The sequence below is a fragment of the Chiloscyllium plagiosum genome, unplaced genomic scaffold (genome assembly GCF_037043375.1).
Source record: "Chiloscyllium plagiosum isolate Xiang-an unplaced genomic scaffold, Cpla_swu_hap1 HiC_scaffold_2, whole genome shotgun sequence".
NCBI classification, from domain to species: domain Eukaryota; kingdom Metazoa; phylum Chordata; class Chondrichthyes; order Orectolobiformes; family Hemiscylliidae; genus Chiloscyllium; species Chiloscyllium plagiosum.
The window spans coordinates 139096591-139115895 of record NW_028270140.1 but is presented as its reverse complement, the minus strand read 5'-3'; the positions used below and the strand labels follow the sequence as shown (position 1 = coordinate 139115895).

At 41.9% G+C, this 19305-nt stretch overlaps 1 protein-coding gene across 1 annotated transcript in view; it reads right to left on the bottom strand.

Annotated features, from left to right (window-relative positions):
* LOC148152001 (uncharacterized) overlaps window positions 1-17877 on the bottom strand; it is a 198106-nt gene extending 180229 nt beyond the window's left edge. Inside the window, exon 1 of the mRNA XM_087994077.1 lies at window positions 17547-17877. Within this exon, the coding sequence (XP_087850203.1) occupies window positions 17547-17877 (331 nt within the window). The remainder of the gene's footprint in view (window positions 1-17546) is intronic.
* Between the last annotated feature and the right edge of the window lie 1428 nt (window positions 17878-19305).

Below are 19305 nucleotides of genomic sequence, written 5' to 3'. Positions count from 1 at the left end.
TCCTGACACCTTCCCCTGCCACCGCAGGAATTGCAAAACTGTGCCCACACCTCCTCCCTCAAAGGAGCCTTCCACATCCATCAAAGATTCACCTGCACATCCACCAATGTCATTTATTGTATCTGTTGCTCCCAATGCGGTCTCCTTTACATTGGGGAGACTGGGCGCCTTCTCGCAGAGCGTTTTAGGGAACATCTCCGGGACACCCGCACCAATCAACCCCACTGCCCCGTGGCCGAACATGTCAACTCCCCCTCCCACTCTGCTGAGGACATGCAGATCCTGCGTCTCCTCCACTGCCACTCTCTCACTGCCTGACATCTGGAGGAAGAACGCCTCATCTTCCGCCTTGGAACACTTCAACCCCAGGACATCAATGTAGACTTCACCAGTTTCCTAATTTCTCCTCTCCCCACCTTACCCCAGTTCCAACCTTCCAGATTAGCACCATCCTCATGACCTATCCTACCTGCCAATCCTCCTTCATCTATCCACTCCACCCTCCTCTCCAACCTATCACCTTTATCCCCACCTCCATCCACCTATTGTACTCTTAGTTACCTTCTCTCCAACCCCCCCCCCCCCCACCTCCCATTTAGCTCTCCACCCCAGAGGCTCCCAGCCTCATTCCTGATGAAGGGCTCCTGTCCAAAATGTCGATTTTCCTGCTCCTTGGATGCTGCCTGACCTGCTGTGCTTTTCCAGCACCACTCTAATCTTGAGAAACTTATCAGCCATTATGGAATGGTGGAGCAGATTGGATGGGCTGAATGGCCTCATTTCTGCTCCTAAGTCTGATGATCTTATGTTATATTTGCAAATCAGGATGGTGTGCATTAGGAAGGGAACCTGGAGATAGTACTCTTCCCATTCACCAGCTGCCATTGTCCTTCAAATGGTAGTGGCTGTAGGGTTTGGAAGGTACTGTTTCAGAACTATAATATTCTGCACTGCTTTTGATCCAGGTTGAATGTGTTTCATTTACCATGAAAGGAAAGTAAGGTTTCATATGAGGGAGAAGGAAATAAAAGGATACACTAAAAGGTTGCTTGGAGGGTAGGAGCTTAAATGGAGATTAACACTGGCATTCACTAGTTGGACTGAATGGACTGTTTCTGTGTTGGAAGTACTGAACATCTCTATTCCAAAATTATTTCACACTCATTTAAAATGTGATGATTATACTATTGTTTCATAGCATCTGTTTTGCTGCGATGTGAAACCTAGTATTATGTTGTTGCAATTCCGATTTTGCTTCATTCCAACTGCTTTGTTTTTCTCTGGTTCACTCAAATACCTATAATTTATGTCTGTCTGCATTAGGAACTTCTTAAGAAGATTAACAAAAGTGTAGCCACAAGCATTAATTGAGATATAACAGAACACCTATATTGTGTGCATAATAACTTATCAGTACAGATGAACCTCGAATATCTGGCATTCAATTAATCAAAGTTTGGATTATCCAAATAAGATTGCAAAGTCCGGATGCTTGGCTAACTATGGTATCCAGCATTTGATTATCCGGCATTCGATCGACTCCCCACCCGTGTCCTTCGGATAATCGAGTTTCCTGTGTATATGCAGGAAAGGGAAGAGCAAGCCATCTTTGTAGGTTGCTTTACAAGGTAGCACTGCAAATTCTTAATGCAGTCCTGCAATGTTCTGCTGATATCACAAATCATTTTGAAAGATTTGTGTTGGATGCTCACATTACCCAACCATATGCTCATCTCGTCCTTCATTCTGACCTTACAGTCCAGCAGACAAATATCAGTGAAAATGTAGTTCCAACATGTGGTACCAAACCAAAAAGAGCAAGTTGCATCATGTCTGATCCTTGTTACACCACAGAGACAGTCACAACAAACCAGCCTCCCTATCCCAGTACTCCCAACACAGCTGGGAGATAATAGCCTTGTGGTATTATCACTGGACTGTTCATCCAGAAACTCAGCTAATGTTCTGGAGACCTGGACTCAACCCTTGCCACAGCAGATGGTGGAATATGTATTCAATATTACTGGAATTAAGAGTATAATGATGTCCATGAATCCATTGCCAATTGTTGGAAAAACCCATCTGATTCACTAATGTCCTTTTAAGGGAAAGAATTCTGCCATCCTTACCTGGTCTTGCCTACATGTGACACCAGACCCTCAGCAATGTGGTTAACTCTTAACTGCCTTCTGAGCAATAAATGCTGGTGTAACCACAGCTGCCCATATCCCATGAGTGAATAAAAAGAATTGTAAAGCATTCAATGGCCTTTATAATTGTCCCAGTCATTCCTAACTACACTTTTTGAATAACTGATACCAAAAAAAAAATGTTTATAGCTTAAGGAAAGGAATTAACAATTTATTATTAAAATAGCATTTTTAGCCGAGCAAATTAAACAAGTCTCACTGATTTAAAACCAATCTTCTTTGATTATCGCCCACTCAGACAGACAGTATTAAGCGCAAAATTAAAAGAAAAATAAAAGATGTAGAATGACCAGTCCTCTTGAGCATTTTCACTGATGCTTGTATTGCAGGTTCATGGGATCATATCTTGCTTGATTTCTCAAGACATTGGTCAATGCAAATAGCTTTCAGTAGGCTGTGAGTATTATTGACTTAATTCTTGACTTAACTGGAGTTCTATTTTCCAAATTTTTAATAAGTAGATAATGGATGGAGAAGCAGAGAGAAACCAAAGCCTCTATGTTGTGGCTCTCCCAGCCACATTGCTTCTGACAAAAAAAACACAGTCCAAACTTTGATTCTTCTTTCTTCAACAATCTCTCGATTAGATTGGTTGGCATTGGCTTCCCTGTGATGATTCTTGTCAACATCTAAACATGTAAGAGTCACTGGACTTGAACCATTAACTCTGTTTTCTCTACACAAATGGTGCCAGACTTGCTGAGTTTATCTAGCAATTTCTGTTTCTGTGTGTTTCAGAAACCCCAGCTTCTGCAGTTCTTTATTTTATTTAACATTTTTACAAAGTTCTTTAAAAGCACATTTTCATATTTATACAGTATGTTGTTTATGTCATTATAATATGCAAACTTTCTACGCATTGAACTTATATCACTGACTTATCATAACTTTGCTTTTGTTGGTCTTTGGGATCACATTGTTTTCAAGTAACGTTGTATCAGAAAATAGTTGGTACGTGCTGATTTGGACTCTGTGGTACTATTTTGACAAAATAATCATTGTATCCTTGAATTATGGGCATTGGTAGGGAAGATGTCATTGATTTTCAATCCCTCATTGTCTGGAACATGGGATCAGAGTCTCAGACTAAGTAGTTGACTCTTTAGGACAGGGATGAGGAGAAATTATTTAATCAAATGGCTGTAAGCCCTTAGATTTCACAGCATCAAAAACTGCGGATGCTTAGTTGGAAAGTGTTTTCAAGACTGTGGTTGATAGTCTTTTTGTTATGGTCGGAATTAAAACATATGTGGATAGTGTTTGAAGGTCAGGTTGTGATAAGAAAACAACCAGCCATAATCTTGGTGAAGCAAGTAGCAGACCCAAAGGGCTAAATGACCTTGTCCACCTCATGCTCCTTCTCTTTTTAGGATTCATCCTTGGAATGAGGCTGTCCCTGGTTAGGCCAGCATTTATTGCCCATTCCTAATTGCCCAGAGGGCAACTAAGAGTCAACTACATTCCTGTGGCTCTGGAGTCACATGTAGATTGGACCAGGTAAAAGGATGGCAGCTTGCTTCCCTAAATAAAGGGCATTAATGAACAAGACAGGTTTTTACAATAACAATGGATTTGTGGTCATTATTAGATTCTTATTGCCAAATTCTTATTGAAGGAGAAAGTGAGGTGTGCAGATGCTGGAGATCAGAGCTGAAAATGTGTTGCTGGAAAAGCGCAGCAGGTCAGGCAGCATCCAAGGAGCAGGAGAATCGACGTTTCGGGCATGAGCCCTTCTTCAGGAATGAGGAAAGTGTGCCAAGATAAAAGGTAGGGCTAAGATAAAAGGTAGGGAGGAGGGACTTGGGGGAGGGGCCTTGGAAATGCAATAGGTGGAGGGAGGTTAAGATGAGGGTGATAGGCCGGAGTGGGGGTGGGGGCGGAGAGGTCAGGAAGAAGATTGCAGGTTAGAAAGGTGGTGCTGAGTTCGAGGGTTGACTGAGACAAGGTGGGGGGAGGGGAAATGAGGAAACTGGAGAAATCTGAGTTCAAGATTCTTATTGAATTCAAGTTTCTGAACCCTTTCAAGTTTCACAACATCCTTCCTTTAGGAGGGAAAGTAGAATTGCACACAATATTCCAAAAGTGGCCTAACTAATGTCCTGTACAGCCGCAATATGATCTCTCAACTCCAATACTCAATGCTCTGACCAACAAAGGAAAGCTTACAAGATGCCTTCTTCACTATCTGATCCACGTGCAATTCCATTTTCAAGGAGGTATGGAGCAGCACTCCAAGGTCTCTGTATTCAACAACATTCCTGAGGATCTTACCATTAAGTGTGTAAGTCCTGCCCTGACTTGTCTTTCCAAAATGCAGCACCTCACAGTTATCTAAATTAAACACCATCTGTTACTCTTCGGCCCATTGGTCCATCTTGAATTGTATAAGATACTGAATGATCTTGATAAGGTGGATATGGAAGTGGTGTTTTCTCTTGTGGGTGAGTTTAAATCTCGGGAGTTATTGTTTAAAAATTTGGGGTCACCCTATGAGGGCAGAGAGGATCTTTTTCTCTCAGAGGGGCACATGCCTTTGGAACTTGCTACCTCAGAACTGGTGGAGGTAAGGTCATTGAACATTTTTAATATAGTGCTGGAGAGATTCCTATGCAGTCAGCAAATCAAGAGTTACCAGGAGGGGTGGAAAATGCATATGGGGTATGTGGTAGGTGGTATGGCACAGTGGTTTAGTGGTTAGCACTGCTGTCTCAAAACACCAGGGATCTGGGCATGATTCCACCCTTGGGCAACTGTGTGTATGGAGTTTGCACATTCTCCCTGTGTCTGCATGGCTGTTGTCTGATTTCCTCCCACTGTCCAAACATGTGCAGGTTATTTTTATTGCCCATGCTAACTTGTTTATAGTGTGTAGGGTAGGTGGATTAGCTACTGAAATGCAAGGTTATGGGAGGGGGATGGTTCTGGAAGGAATGTGCTGTTGAATTGGTGTGGACTCAATGGGCTGAATGGACTGGTTCCACACTGTAGGGATTCTCAGCTGACGGTGGAATCACAACCAAGTCAGCCATGACTTTGTTGAAAGGCAGACCAGAGGCTGAAGGTTTTACTTTGCTCATAATCATATGTTCTGGCACATCAAGTTATCGGGCCCAGAACAGATCTGCTGAGGCTGGCACTAAGGAAACAATGCATTCATAACATAGAACATAGAACAGTACAGCACAGTACAGGCCCTTCGGTCCTCGATGTTGTGCCGACCTTTTATGCTACTCTAAGAGTAGACTAATCTACATATCCTTCATTGTGCTAACTTCCATGTGCCTAACCAAGAGTCTCTAAAATGTCCCTAATGTATATGACACTATTGCTGACAGTGCATTCCACACATCCATCAGTGTCTGTATAAAGAACCTCCCTCTGACATCTCCCCTAAACCTTCCTCCAATCACCTTAAAATTATGCCCCCTCATGATAGCCATTTCCGCCATGAGGAAAAGTCTCTGGCTATCCACTCTATCTCTGCCTCTCAACATCTTGTACACCTCTATCAAGTCACCTCTCATTCTTCTTTGCTCCAGTAAAAAAAACCCAAGCTCCCTCAATCTTGCTTCATATGGACATGCCCTCCAGTCCAGCAGCATCCTGGTAAATCTCCTCTGCATCCTCCCTAAATCTTCCACATTCTTACAATAATTAGATGACTAGAACTAAACACAATAATGCAAGTGTGGTCTAATCAGGACTCTATAGAGCTGCAGCATAACCTTGCACCTCTAAAATGCAATCCCCCGCTAATGAAAGCCAATATGACAAATACCTTCTTAACAACCCTATGAACCTAGGTGGCAACTTTGAGGAATCTATGGACATGGACCCCAAAATCTCTCTGTTCCTCTACACTGCCAAGAATCCTGCCTTTAATGCTGTATTCTGCATTCAAATTTGATCTTTCAAAATGAATGACTTCATACTTTTCCAGGTTGAACTCCATCTGCCACTTATCAGCCCAGTTCTGCATCCGGTCAATGTCCTTTTGCAACCAGTAACATCCCTCCACACTATTCACAACTCCACCAACGTTTATGGCATTAGCAAGCTTACTAACCCACCCTTCCACTTCCTCATCCAAGTCATTTATAAAATTCACAAAGAGTAGAGGTCCTAGAACAGATCCCTGTGGAACACCACAGATCACCGAGTTTCAGGCTGAATAATTTTCATTTACCACCATGCTTTGTCTTCTATAAGCCAGCCCATTCTGTATCCAGATAGTTTGCCCTGTATCCATTACCTCCTTACTTTCTGAATGAGCTCACCATGGGGTACCATATCAAACACCTTGCTAAAATTCATGTACACCACATCCACTGCTCTACCTTCATCAACGTGTTTTGTCATATCCTCAAAGAATTCAGTAAGGTTTGTGAGGCATGACCTGCCCTTACCAAAGCCATGCTGACTATCTCTAATCAAACTATGGTTTTCCAAGTAATCATAAATCCTGTTTCTCAGAATCCTCTCCCAATACATTGCCCACGTAACACTGATTGGTCTGTAATTCCCAGGAATACACCTATTCCCTTCCTTGTAGAGGGAATAATATTTGCCACCCTCCAATCATCTTCCACTGCTCCAGTGGATAGTGAGGATGCAAAAATCATTGCCAAAGGTGCAGCAATTTCTTCCCTCACTTCCTGTAGTAACATAGTGCATATCCCATCTGGCCCAGGGGATTTATCTGTCCTTATGTTTTTCAAAATTTTCAGCACATCTTCCTTCCTAACATCAACCTGTTCTAGCATATCAGTCTGTTACGTTGCCCTCAGAAATGTCAAGGTCCCTCTCAGTAGTGAATAATGAAGCAAATTATTCATTAAGAACCATCCCTACCTCCTCCAACTCGAGGGACAAGTTCCCTGCACTATCCCTGATTGGCCCTAACCTCACTCTGGCCATCCTTTTTTTCCTCACATAAGTGTAGAATGCCTTAGGGTTTTCCTTCATCCTACCTGCTAAAGCTTTTTCATGCTCCCTTCTAGCTCTCCCAAGTCCATTCTTCAGTTCCTTCCAGACTACCTTGAAACCCTGTAACACCATGTCTAATCCTTGCCTCCTCAAGCTTAAGTAAGCTTTCTTCTTCCTTTGTTCCACGTCCCTTGTTATCCAAGGTTATTTCATCTTTCCACTCCTTCCTTGCCTCAGTGGGACAAACTTGTCCAGCACGATCAGCATGTGCTTCCGAAACAACCTCCACATTTCTGTCATGCATTTCCCTGAACAGCCTGTTTTCAATCTAGACACTACAGTTCCTATCTAATAGCATGGTAATCCCCCTTTCCCCAATTAAATACTTTCCCATACTGTCTGTTCATATCCCTCTCCATTAGTATAGTAAAGGCCATGGAATTATAATCACTATCACAAAACTGCTCTCCCACAGAGAGATCTGATGCCTGGCATGGTTAATTGCCAAGCACAAAATCCAATATGGCCTCCCCTCTAGTTGGCCAATTTACATTTTGCATCGGGAACCCATCCTGGACACACCTAACAAAAACTATTTGAACTAAATAAGTTCCAATCCATTCCTTAAATCAAGGCATCAATTGCCTGCTCTGGTGAATGTAAAAGATCGTTATTACAAAGAACAGCATAGATTCCCAGTTTCTGAGCCAAAATTTATCCCTCAGTAAACATCACAAAATACCAGTCATCTGGTCATGACCATCAGCTGTTTGCATGAGTTTTGTGAGCGATGATTGGCTGCAGCAGTTTCTCCATGACAACATTAACTTTACATGCAAAAGTACTTGTGTAATGTGCATAAGTCACAACGCACCAGGTTATAGAACAACAGGCTTATTTAGAATCACAATCTTTCAGATCACCTCTACATCAGTGCTTTAAGATGGAAGAGTGTTGTTTAATCCCTGCCTTTTTAAACAGCGTTTGCAGCATATTTAACAATTCTGAAGAGCACAGTCGAAGGGCCTGTTTCCACACAGTAGGGATTCTATATAAAAAACAGTGTACAAATGGAGGTTTAGTATTTTTCTCCTTCTGAGTTATTGTCAAGACAAGGAAAATGAATCGCTTCTTCCTTTAATATGCCAGTGCAGGGGGAACAGCTGGGTTTGTCTTTGCAGCTGCCCATGCTGCTTAATCTCATCATGTGCATTTATTAAGGATGCAAAAATAGGTCAAAGACTCACCAATCAGATTCATTCATGTAAAGATTTAACAATTTCTGTTTAATATTGGTATGTTATTTTTAACAAAAGCGAACATGACACGTAACAGAAAGTACCATGTAATCCCATCATTTCTACTAAATTCATTGAAACATGTATTACATGCTAAAAATAGTTTATGCTTAGTTTCCCTCCAAATTTATGTGACTAATCCCTCTTTTCTCTTCACTCTATTGGTGTGAAGTGGGGATTGAAACAACTCCCCAAATATAATATTGAATACTCATAATGGAAGGATGATTGATGGTTTTATTTATGATATTGCAATAGAGCCCTCAATTTATTTGCTGCATAGATGTTTGGATGTCTTGAGGTGAGTAAAATGAAAAATATAAATGAGACCTTGTTTCCTCCCTCCACACCTCTCTCTTTCTTTGTTCCATCTATTTTGTCTCCCTCTTATTTTATCTTTTCCTTTTCTTGCTTTCTTTCTTCCTTAGATGGAGGATGGGAAAAATTTCTGGATGTAACAGCTGCTCCTTTTTTGAGGTATTTTAGTTGTTGGAGGTGATTTCCTCAAATTCCAGGAGCAGTAATTCCTGTTTCACATGCTGTTGCATTGTTTTGGAACTTGGGGAAAAAAGTCAAAACAACAGCAGTTTTAAAATGGAGAAGAACAGACAAAGGAAGCACATGGTGAGGTCAGTGCAGGAGAGAGAGAAAACCTGCACAGTTACTGCCTTTGATGTTTGAATTCATGTATCGTTGGACATCGGAGTGCATCTGGGAAAATGAACAAACAGTGAAATTCACAACTGATTTTAGAGGAACTATTGGGCGACCTTCACAAGAATCAGATAAGTCAATCGTTGTTTTAAGTTTGGCCTACAGAGAATCTGCAGTAGTGAGTAGAGTGGGTTCTTTCTTGATTATATGTTTTTGGAGATATGCCTCTTGATTAAACTTAAAATATAAGCCATAACTATTAACTTAACATAGGGCAGCTTTTGTAGACGAATAAGATGGTGTTAATTTCTGGATCTGTAGATTGTGAAGGAGCAAAAATGGCCTTCAATAGAGTGATATGTACTTCTTGTCAGATGTGGGAGTTTAAAGAGAGTTTAAGGGTTACTGCGGATTATATCTGCCGTAAATGCTGTTGGCTGCGAATCTTATCAGATCGAATGGATTGGTTGGAGAGACAGTTAGAAGCAATGAGGAATAATTTGCAACAACATCAGTATGTGGTGGATGGCAGTTATAGGAAGGGGGGAAGACTCAGATACAGTCACATAGATGGGTTAACTCCAGGAAAGGTAAGAGAGGTAGGCACCTAGGGCAGGAGTCTTTTGTGATATACCCATTTCAAACAGAAATGCTGTTTTGGTAAATGTAGGGGGTGATGAATTCTCAGGGGAACGTAGCACGAACAGCCAAGTTTCTGGTATTGAGACTGGCTCTAATGCAATGAAGGGTACGTCGGGTTCCAAGAGATCAATTGTGTTAGGGGATTCTGTAGTCCGAGGTACAGACAGACGTTTCTGTGGCCAGCAGTGAAAAAGCAGAATGGTGTGTTGCTTCCCTGATGCCAGGATCAAGGATGTCTCAGAGAGGGTGCAGAATGTTCTCACAGGGGAGAGGGGCCAGCAGGAGGTCATTGTCCACATTGGAACCAACGACATAAGAACAGAAAGGTTGAGATTCTGAAGGGAGATTACAGAGAGTTAGGCAGAAATTTAAAAAGGACGTCCTTGAGAGTCATAATATCTGGATTACTCCCGGTGCTACAAGCTAGTGAGGGCAGGAATATGATAGAGCAGATGACATAGCTCGAAACGTCAGTTCTTTTCTCTCCTTACAGATGCTGCCAAACCTGCTCAGATTTTCCAGCATTTTCTCTTTTGGTTTCAGATTCCAGTATGTGTAGTAATTTGCTTTTACCAACTGATTAGGGATAGTCAACATGGCTTTTTGTGCATGGGAAATCATATCTCACAAACGATTGAGTTTTTTGAGGAAGTAACAAAAAGAATTGATGAGGGCAGAGCGGTAGATGTGATCTATATGGACTTCAATAAGGCATTCGACAAGGTTCCCCATGAGAGACTGATTAGCAAGATTAGATCTCAAGGAATACAGGGAGAACTCGCCATTTGAATACAGAACTGGCTCAAAGGTAGAAGACAGAGGGTGGTGGTGGAAGGTTGTTCTTCAGACTGGAGGCCTGTGACCAGTGGAGTGCCACAAGGATCAGTGCTGAGTCCTCTACTTTTTGTCATTTATCTAAATGATTTGGATGCAAGCATAAGAGGTACAGTTAGTAAGTTTGCAGATGACACCAAAATTGGAGGTGTAGTGGACAGTGAAAAGGGTTACCTCAGATTTCAACAGGATCTTGACCAGATGGGGAAATGGGCTGAGAAGTGGCAGATGGAGTTTAATTCATCTGCATTTTGGTGCTGCATTTTGGGAAAGCAAATCTTAGCAGGACTTATACAAGGTTTGTGAAGGTTTGTAGCTCAGGTTGAGGTTTAGGGTGTAGGTTTGCACGCTGAGCTGTAGGCTTGATATCCAGACGTTTCATTACCTGGCTAGGTAACATCATCAGTGGCGACCTCCAAGTGAAGCGAAGCTGTTGTATGAATGTATGTTGTAGAATGCAGGAGACAACATACTTGGAGTTTGCATGTTCTCCCTGTGTATACGTAAGTTTCATTTGGCCGATCAGTCCAAGGATGTGCAGGTTGGGTGGATTGGCCATGCTAACTTGCCCTGTAGTGTGCATGCTGGGTGGATTAGCCATGCTAACCTGCCCTGTATTGTGCAGGTTCGGTGGATTAGTCATGCTAACGTGCCCTGTAGTGTGCAGGCTAGGTGGATTAGCCATGCTAACTTGCCCTGTAGTGTGCATGCTGGGTGGATTAGCCATGCTAACCTGCCCTGTATTGTGCAGGTTCGGTGGATTAGTCATGCTAACGTGCCCTGTAGTGTGCAGGCTAGGTGGATTAGCCATGCTAACTTGTCCTGTAGTGTGCAGGCTAGGTGGATTAGCCATGTTAACCTGCCCTGTAGTGTACAATCTAGGTGGATTAGCCATGCTAACTTGCCCTGCAATGTGTAGGCTAGGTGGATTAGCCATGCTAACTTGCCCTGCAATGTGTAGGCTAGGTGGATTAGCCATGCTAACTTGTCCTGTAGTGTGCAGGCTAGGTGGATTGGCCATGGTAAAATCTGGGGTTATGGAGAATGATCCCCAAAGGGTTGGTGCAGACTCAATGGTATGAAAGACCCCTTTCCACACTGTGGGCATTCTGATTCATGGTCTCTTTCAGAACCTTATACAACATTATTAGTCTGGGAAGTGACAGAATTGGGATTAGTACTGATTTTATAAAACATATAAATTTTCCTTTACACCAAAGTTAATCATGTCAGTATCAAGCAGAGTATCCAACTGATTCTGCAAGTTTCCCATTTGCTGAGTTATTTTCAAGTGAACCCTAAGCTTAAATCTGAAATATGAATGGGAGGACCTGCACTCCACGGCTGTCAGACAAACAAATTAATTGTTTCTGGGTTTTCAGAGTCTGGACTGGACCCTGATTTAGAGTCGTAGAGTTGTACAGCATGGAATCAGATCCTTTGGTTCAACTCATCCATGCCGACTAGATGTCCTAAACTGATCTCCTCCCATTTGTCAGTGAGGCTCATGGATTGACAGTGCATTTACTGTAATATTTTGCCAATTAAAAAAAACACATCATTCAAGCCAGGCCCTAACTCTTATATAAAATGAAGTTGAGTGCAAGGCATAGCTTTGACTATCTGTCATCTGGCGTTGTTGAGGGTCTTAGGTGGATTCAAACTTAAAATAAACTTTCTCAGGAGAAAGAGGGATCACATTTCACTTTGTGGATCCGCTGTACAGCTGACTTAATTTGCTACAATGTTTCCTTGCTAAATTCCTTCTCACTTCCAAACCAAATATTTTAAATGGTCTAATGTTGGGGGATCATTGGAACTTGGGATTTTGGCAAGTATGAGATTTATTAAGGATATGATTCTCTATTGGAAACTGACTCTTCCTTTTTAAAAAAAGTGTCTGAATTCCTGCCCTGTGAACTGTACTTTTGCATGTGTCACACAAAACAGATGTCATTGCACTCACTCACTCACTCCAAAACTTCCGGCTAGAGAGGGGAGAACATGGCTACATATTTAAAGGAGTGTCAAGAAATTTGAAAGAGACACATAATTAAGAAATTGGTTTGAGTTAGGAAATGAATAATGGGTCCTTCAAACAGGATGTTTAAAATAATTCTGAAACACTTCATTTACAAAGTTGCAAGTCAACTTTCTTGCAGATGTGTGAGTCCCATAGTTTGTTCCAGTAAACACAAACACATAAACAAATCACCTAATGACATCCTGCAGGATGATTGATGTTTTGTATCCACTTTGATCCCGCCAGTCTATTCTGGAAAGACGCTCCATGTTGATGTTATTTCCACAACTGAAAACAGTACATTCCATCAAGGTGTGGTACCCCTAGCTGTCAGGATATTCTTTACTTAATTAATTTCTCTCTTGTGACAGTGGTAAATAGATGGTGCCTGAAACCATTTGGTTGTGACAATGGTCTACTCCATTCCTTAGTTAGATTACATGATGGTGGTGTAATGAAGTTGAAGGCTTTATGAGAGAGTGAATGCTGTTCTGCAATGACAGCTTACAAGAGCAGTCCCAGAGTGCACTGGAAAATTGAAAATATGTTACATTTGGCTGTGAAATAGATACTGGAGTCTGTTGCTGTTTTGACAAAAATTCAGATTTAACTAAACTGTTTAAATTATGCCCCAGAAAACTAAAACCCAATCGAGTTTGAATTTATCGTTTTGTCAACAATGAACCAATGAAATAAGTTGATGCTGGGGATATAAAAAATGATAGGCATTTTGAAAATCAGACACAGCAAGTGACATCAGGAGAGAGAGAGACTCAAGACATTGAAACACTATCTATGAAAGGTACCTTTTCAAATGAAGCACAGTCACAGTAAAAAGAAAGACGACAACTCAGGGAGATCTTCAGCTGGAAGAAGAAATATACCAAAGATGACAGCCGCTGTATGGTTTTGAAATTAAGCTGATGCAATTTTGATAAGTGTTTTATTGGAACAGTATGTTCTTATCAAGTTGGAAGCAGAAAATAAGCAGTTAAGAGAAAGGAGGGCTTAGAGTGGTTAATAGTCATTGTTTAATGTTCACTTTTAGAGTTAAAGAATAAATTAATATAATTTTCTTTAAACTGTGGAATTTGTGAGCTCTCTGTCACTCATGCTTTAACAGATTATGAGGTGTGGTGAGCGTTTCTAGGTGTTTGATCTAATTAACAGAAAGTTTCTCCACCGCGTAGTAATAGTGGCTATCCTGTTTCATTATTATGATGTCCTAAATTCCAATCCTTCTTCAAGATATCAGTCCTGTTGTAGGCAGCACAGTGATCATAATGCAATTCGATTAATATTTATAGTTAGTGAAACTTTTATAAATTGTTGGAGAAGTCTCTTGGTTTACCAAATACTGGCTCAGTGGTTAACACTGCTGCCTCACAATGACAGGAAACTGGGTTCGATTCCAGCCTCAGGCAACTGTCTGTGTGGAGTTAGCACATTCTCTCTGTGTCTATATGGGTTTCCTCTGGATGCTCTGGTTTCCTCCCACAATCTAAAGATGTGCAGGTCAGGTGAATTGGCCATGCTAAATTGCCCATAGTGTTCAGGGATGTGTAGGTTAGGTGCATCAGTCAGGGGTAAAAATGTAGAGTAATAGGGTAGGGGAATGGGTCTGAGTGGGTTACTCTTTGGAGGGTCGGCGTGATCCGAAGGGCCTGTTTCCACACTGTAAGGATTCTGTAATTCTATGAATATAAAATAAAGGCAGCTTGCTGTTTGAACAATGTGTCTACAGTTGTTATCAAAGCATCACTGAAGAGGCCAAAAATGCCCACCAAATAATGGGAGACCCTGACCCATGACAGATGAGAATTTTTTTAAAAATACTTTTGTGGATTGTGGATGTCAATGGCTGGTCAGCATCTATTGCCCATCCCTAGTTGCCCTTATTCTCAATGGGAGGGTCGCAAGCTGTTTAGAGAGGGCCACGAGCATTTTTAGAGACTGATAAAACCCTTCAAGCACTACTTGCCCAATGTGACAGAGTCTGCCGACTACGGGGTAAATTTATCAACTGCACGGGAACCCATTGAGTCAGAGTGGAATGCAAATCATCCTCCATTTCGCGAGTCTAATTCAGATGAAAGAGAAATGATGGCGAGACATGAAAATGTTGCTCATTCTCAAATTGTTCTCAATGGTTATAAAAAATTGTACCTTACTCAGAGCACTCATTATCTGATTTGCTCTGTCTCCACTAGTGTGCTAATGAAAGAGTAGCCTCATGATCCTCTGGGACTGAGGTGACTTTACCTTTCACAATGTTCAATTATTTTCTACTTTCTCTGTGTAAGCCCTCCTGAAGAAGGGCTTATGCCCGAAATGTCGATTCTTCTGCTCCTCGGATGCTGCCTGGCCTGCTGTGTTTTTCCAGCACCACATTTTTCAACTCTGGTACTCCAGCATCTGCAGTCCTCACTTTCTCTCAGCCCTCCACTTGTATTGGTTTCTCACTCAAAGGAGGATTGAGCCAGGGTATGAGATATTTAAATCCAGAGAGTGACTTGACGCTATCTGGGACTATAAAGGTTTCATTTGCTTCTCCCTAAGTGGATGTTTGCCTGTTAGCTTAACGAACATGAATATCTTCATGTGGTATTAAGATTCATGACTCTTATACAGTACAGGTGGACAACCCTTTATCCAAAATTCCAAAATCCAAAAAGTTCCAAAGTCCAAAGGTTTTCTTGTGAAGTTTTTTTCTCATTAACAAGATTTTTTTGGCGTGCAAACAGTTAACCCAACTCCACACTCACTCGATGCATGTCACTCAGATGTGACGTGGGGGGTGTGGCCCAGTACCATCAGGCCTCGATTCTCTCTGAAGGCCAATTTTACTGAGTGAGTGTGCTCCTCTGGTAAGATGTGTAAAAATTTCACCATCAAACTGTCACTTATTCTGAAAGTTCTGAATTCAGAAAACCAGCTGGTGCCAAGCATTTCAGATAAAGGATTGTGCTGTACTACTGTCCATGAAATTATGACACTAAAATTGAACAATTGCTTGCAAGCAGTGTAAATCTCACCATTAGCTGGTTCGGTTCTCATATCTGTTTCAACAAAGCTATATCTCCTCCACACTGGGTAACAACGAGGCAGTTCAAACTGATTTCCATGGGTTGGTTTCAATTACAATAATTTGATAAAATGTGTTGCTGCTAAATGAGCCAAAATGTTTTATTCTGAATCTCTCAATTCATGTTTCTGCTGGATCCAAAAAAGCCTGAATCAAATCCAAAGTTAGTCTCTTTGCCTGTAATTACAGTGCAACATCATTCTTCATTCTTCTCAATGTGGTGTTCTCTGACTTGGTTTCACCATCCATTCTCCTCCAATATGCTGTAACTCTACTCTCTACTTTGTCAGGCTTGATTCACCTATCAGCCAGGGTCCCTCTGTCAGGATCAGACACTCAGTCTTAGACTTCAGTACATGGGAGGAGCCCATGCAGTTTGAAGTGCCCACAGAACATCTTTGGCACAATATCCATTTAACCCTACTTTGCTGCACTTTCCATTTATCCCTGCATTTATTTCCTTTCTAAGTATATATTCAAGTCCCTTCTAAAACTAGAATAGAATACCTTTCATTGTCACATGTACTCAGGTACGGAAGTGCAGGTGTACAGTGAAAAGTTTACAATGTCGCCTCACCTGGAGCCATCTTGGGTGCAAACTACCTTGGTTCAGATCTAAGACACAAATTAGAAATAAAGAAAAAATAGCTATAAACTACTGTTATTCATAGTAAAAGTTAGAAAAATGAGAAATAAAGTTAAAAAGATAAACATTACAGTCTTTCCATGAAGGGTTTGTGGTAGATCAGTGCAGGGGGTTTTCATACGTGGCCTGAGTGGGCTCACAAACCACTGATGTCCCACACTGGTCCCGAGTCCAACAACTGTCCCTTTCCATTCAGGCCCTCCAGCTCGCTGGCCATCCCCATTCTGCTTGGGTCTCCAGCCCACTCTCCATCAGGGGAAAACTCCATAAAGGGGAATAAAAGAGAAAAAAAAAGTACAAAACAGGAAATAAATGGCAGGACTGGAGACGCTCCGGTTGGCATGTCCTACTCCACCACCATCTTCACTGGAAACCTAGCAAAAAGTTATGATTGAACCAGTAACAATCAGGAAGAATTTTTTGAGTGTGTACAGGATAGTTTTATGAATGCATTTGTTGACGATCCAATCAGAAAAAAGGTTAACCTTAACTGGCTATGTGCACTGAGGAAGGAAGAACTGACCACATGGGTGTACATGGAAAAGTGATCACAAAAGGATAGAATTCTTCATTAAAATAGAGAGTGACATAATTGTTTCTAAAACTAGAGTCCTGAATTTAGATAAAGGAAATTACAGTGGTATCAGAAGCGAGCAAGCTATGGTAAATCTGGAAAGTGTTACTTAAAGGATGACAATAGGCAGGCATTGGCAAACATTTAAAGATCAGATGGACCAGGTGTGGATGGCAGTTTCTTTCCTGAAAGGACATTAGTGAACAGAAGGTGAACACTATGCTGGAAGGTGGCGGTGGAGTAGGGCAAGTGAGCCTGAGTCTCTAGTGCTGTATCTGCTTTGCTTTACATTGCGTTTCTTTTTTCTCTCTCTTTTCTTTTCTCTTATTTTACTTTTAGATTAAATTAGATTAGATTCCCTACAGTGTGGAAACAGGCCCTTCAGCCCAACAAGTCCACACTGACCCTATGAAGAGCAACCCACCCAGACCCATTCCCCTACATTTACCCCTGACTAATGCACCAAACACTACAGGCAATTTAGCATGGCCAATTCACCTAACCTGTGGGAGGAAACCGGAGCACCCGGAGAAAACCCATGCAGACACGGGGAGAATGTGAAACTCCACACAGACAGTTGCCCGGAGGTGGGAATTGAACCTGGGTCCCTGGATACACCTTGTGGCAGCAGTGCTAACCACTGAGTCACCTTGCCTGTTGGGAAGAGCTCGGTCGCGGTGATGGCCTTGGGCAGGAATGGGGAGGCCCAACAGCTTGGACTCGCTGCAGTGACATCGGAGGGAGGTTCAGGTTCCCGGCAGATTCCGTCAAGGTAGCCCAACGTCAAATTGGTTTTCTGTTCCTTTAGCAGCTTCTGGTGAGGAGGAGGTTCTGCAGCGGAGGGTGCTGTGGGGATTGAGCCATTCCTCATGGCTGAAGACAAGGTGTAACCAGGCCCGGGATTCCAATGGCTGGGGTTTTCCTTGAGGCTTCCAAGTGGTATGGTTGTTCTGGTCTTGCCTGGGATTTTTTTCGGCAGCGACATTGGTCTGGGTCTTCATGCGGCGGCTCCAGTCCGTCTATGAATCCACACACCATTTTCTTTGGCGTAATGATGAGTCTGTCCCGGAATTCCAACAGACTTTTCACATATCTCAGTATGTGTGACAATAATAAACCAAATTAAGTGGAAATGCTTGTTAATGATTGCACAATAGTCAGTCGCATTTACAGCTCCTCACATAGTGAAGGCGTCTGTTCCCATAGATAGCAGAACCTGGATAGTATTCAAGCTTAAGTAGATAAGTGGCATTTAGCATTCACTGGACACCATGTGGGACAAAACAATCCACTTGGTCAGCATTATATTCACCGTCATAAAGACTGACTCCTCCAACACCAATGCACAGCGGCAGCAGTGTGTGCAATAAAGACAGCGGACTGCAGCAACTCATCCAGGCTTCTTTGACAGCACTTTTTAAACATGCAACATCTGGCACCTCAGAAAGCCTCACTACACCAATGACCCGGGTTCAATTGCAGTCTCAGGCCACTGTCTCTGTAGAGTTTACACATTCCTCCCCATGTCTGCATGGGTTTCCTCTGGGTGCTCCAGTTTCCTCCCACAATCCAGAGATATGCGGGTTAGGTGAATTGGCTGTGCTAAGTTGCCTATAGTGTCCAGGGATGTGTAGATTAGGTGCATTAGCCGGGGTAAATGTACAGTAATAGAGTAGGGGATGGGTCTGGGTTGGTTACTCTTTGGAGGGTTAGTGTGTTCTTGATTTTTTTCTAAACTTCACTTACTTTTGTGAGAAACAAAAGCTCACTCACTTTAATAATTTCAGTCCGAGACAAATATCTGAATAACAGCTTCTTTTTTATTTATACACCTATAGGTGGGTGCCTTGTCTAATTACCAGGTAAGGTAATTACAGAATGCACACTATATCCAAAAAACCCTCGCAATTTATACCATATGTTTTCCTTATTCCATTGCCTGTTCCCTGCTTCGCTTACGTCACTCATTTCCTTAAGACTTATCCCACAACTTCTGTTTATCCTGTTTTGTCCGTGACAAACTCTTATCTCTGACTCCCATAAGGGTGTTTGACGTCAGTCTATTATAGATTATTGATTAGGCATATCTTTTCTTCTATCAGCATCTATTTCCATCCAGAGGCCACTTTGACCTCTTTGATTAGGGTTAGTTCCTGTGTCTTGAGGAGGGGAAACAGATGCTTTCCTGTTTGCCCATATATCCACCATTGTTCTGTATTCATGTCTCATGCTCACATATCCTTTCTTTTTGCTGAATATGTATTTTCTCATTCCTATTCTGTATCAGAATTTATACTTGCAGAAATAACATTAATTCATTTATATCCCACAATTTCCCCTTTTTCTTTTCATTACTATCTGTTATCTTCTGCATTTTTGTCTCCCTCTTTTTTTTTTAAACATTGTTCCCAAA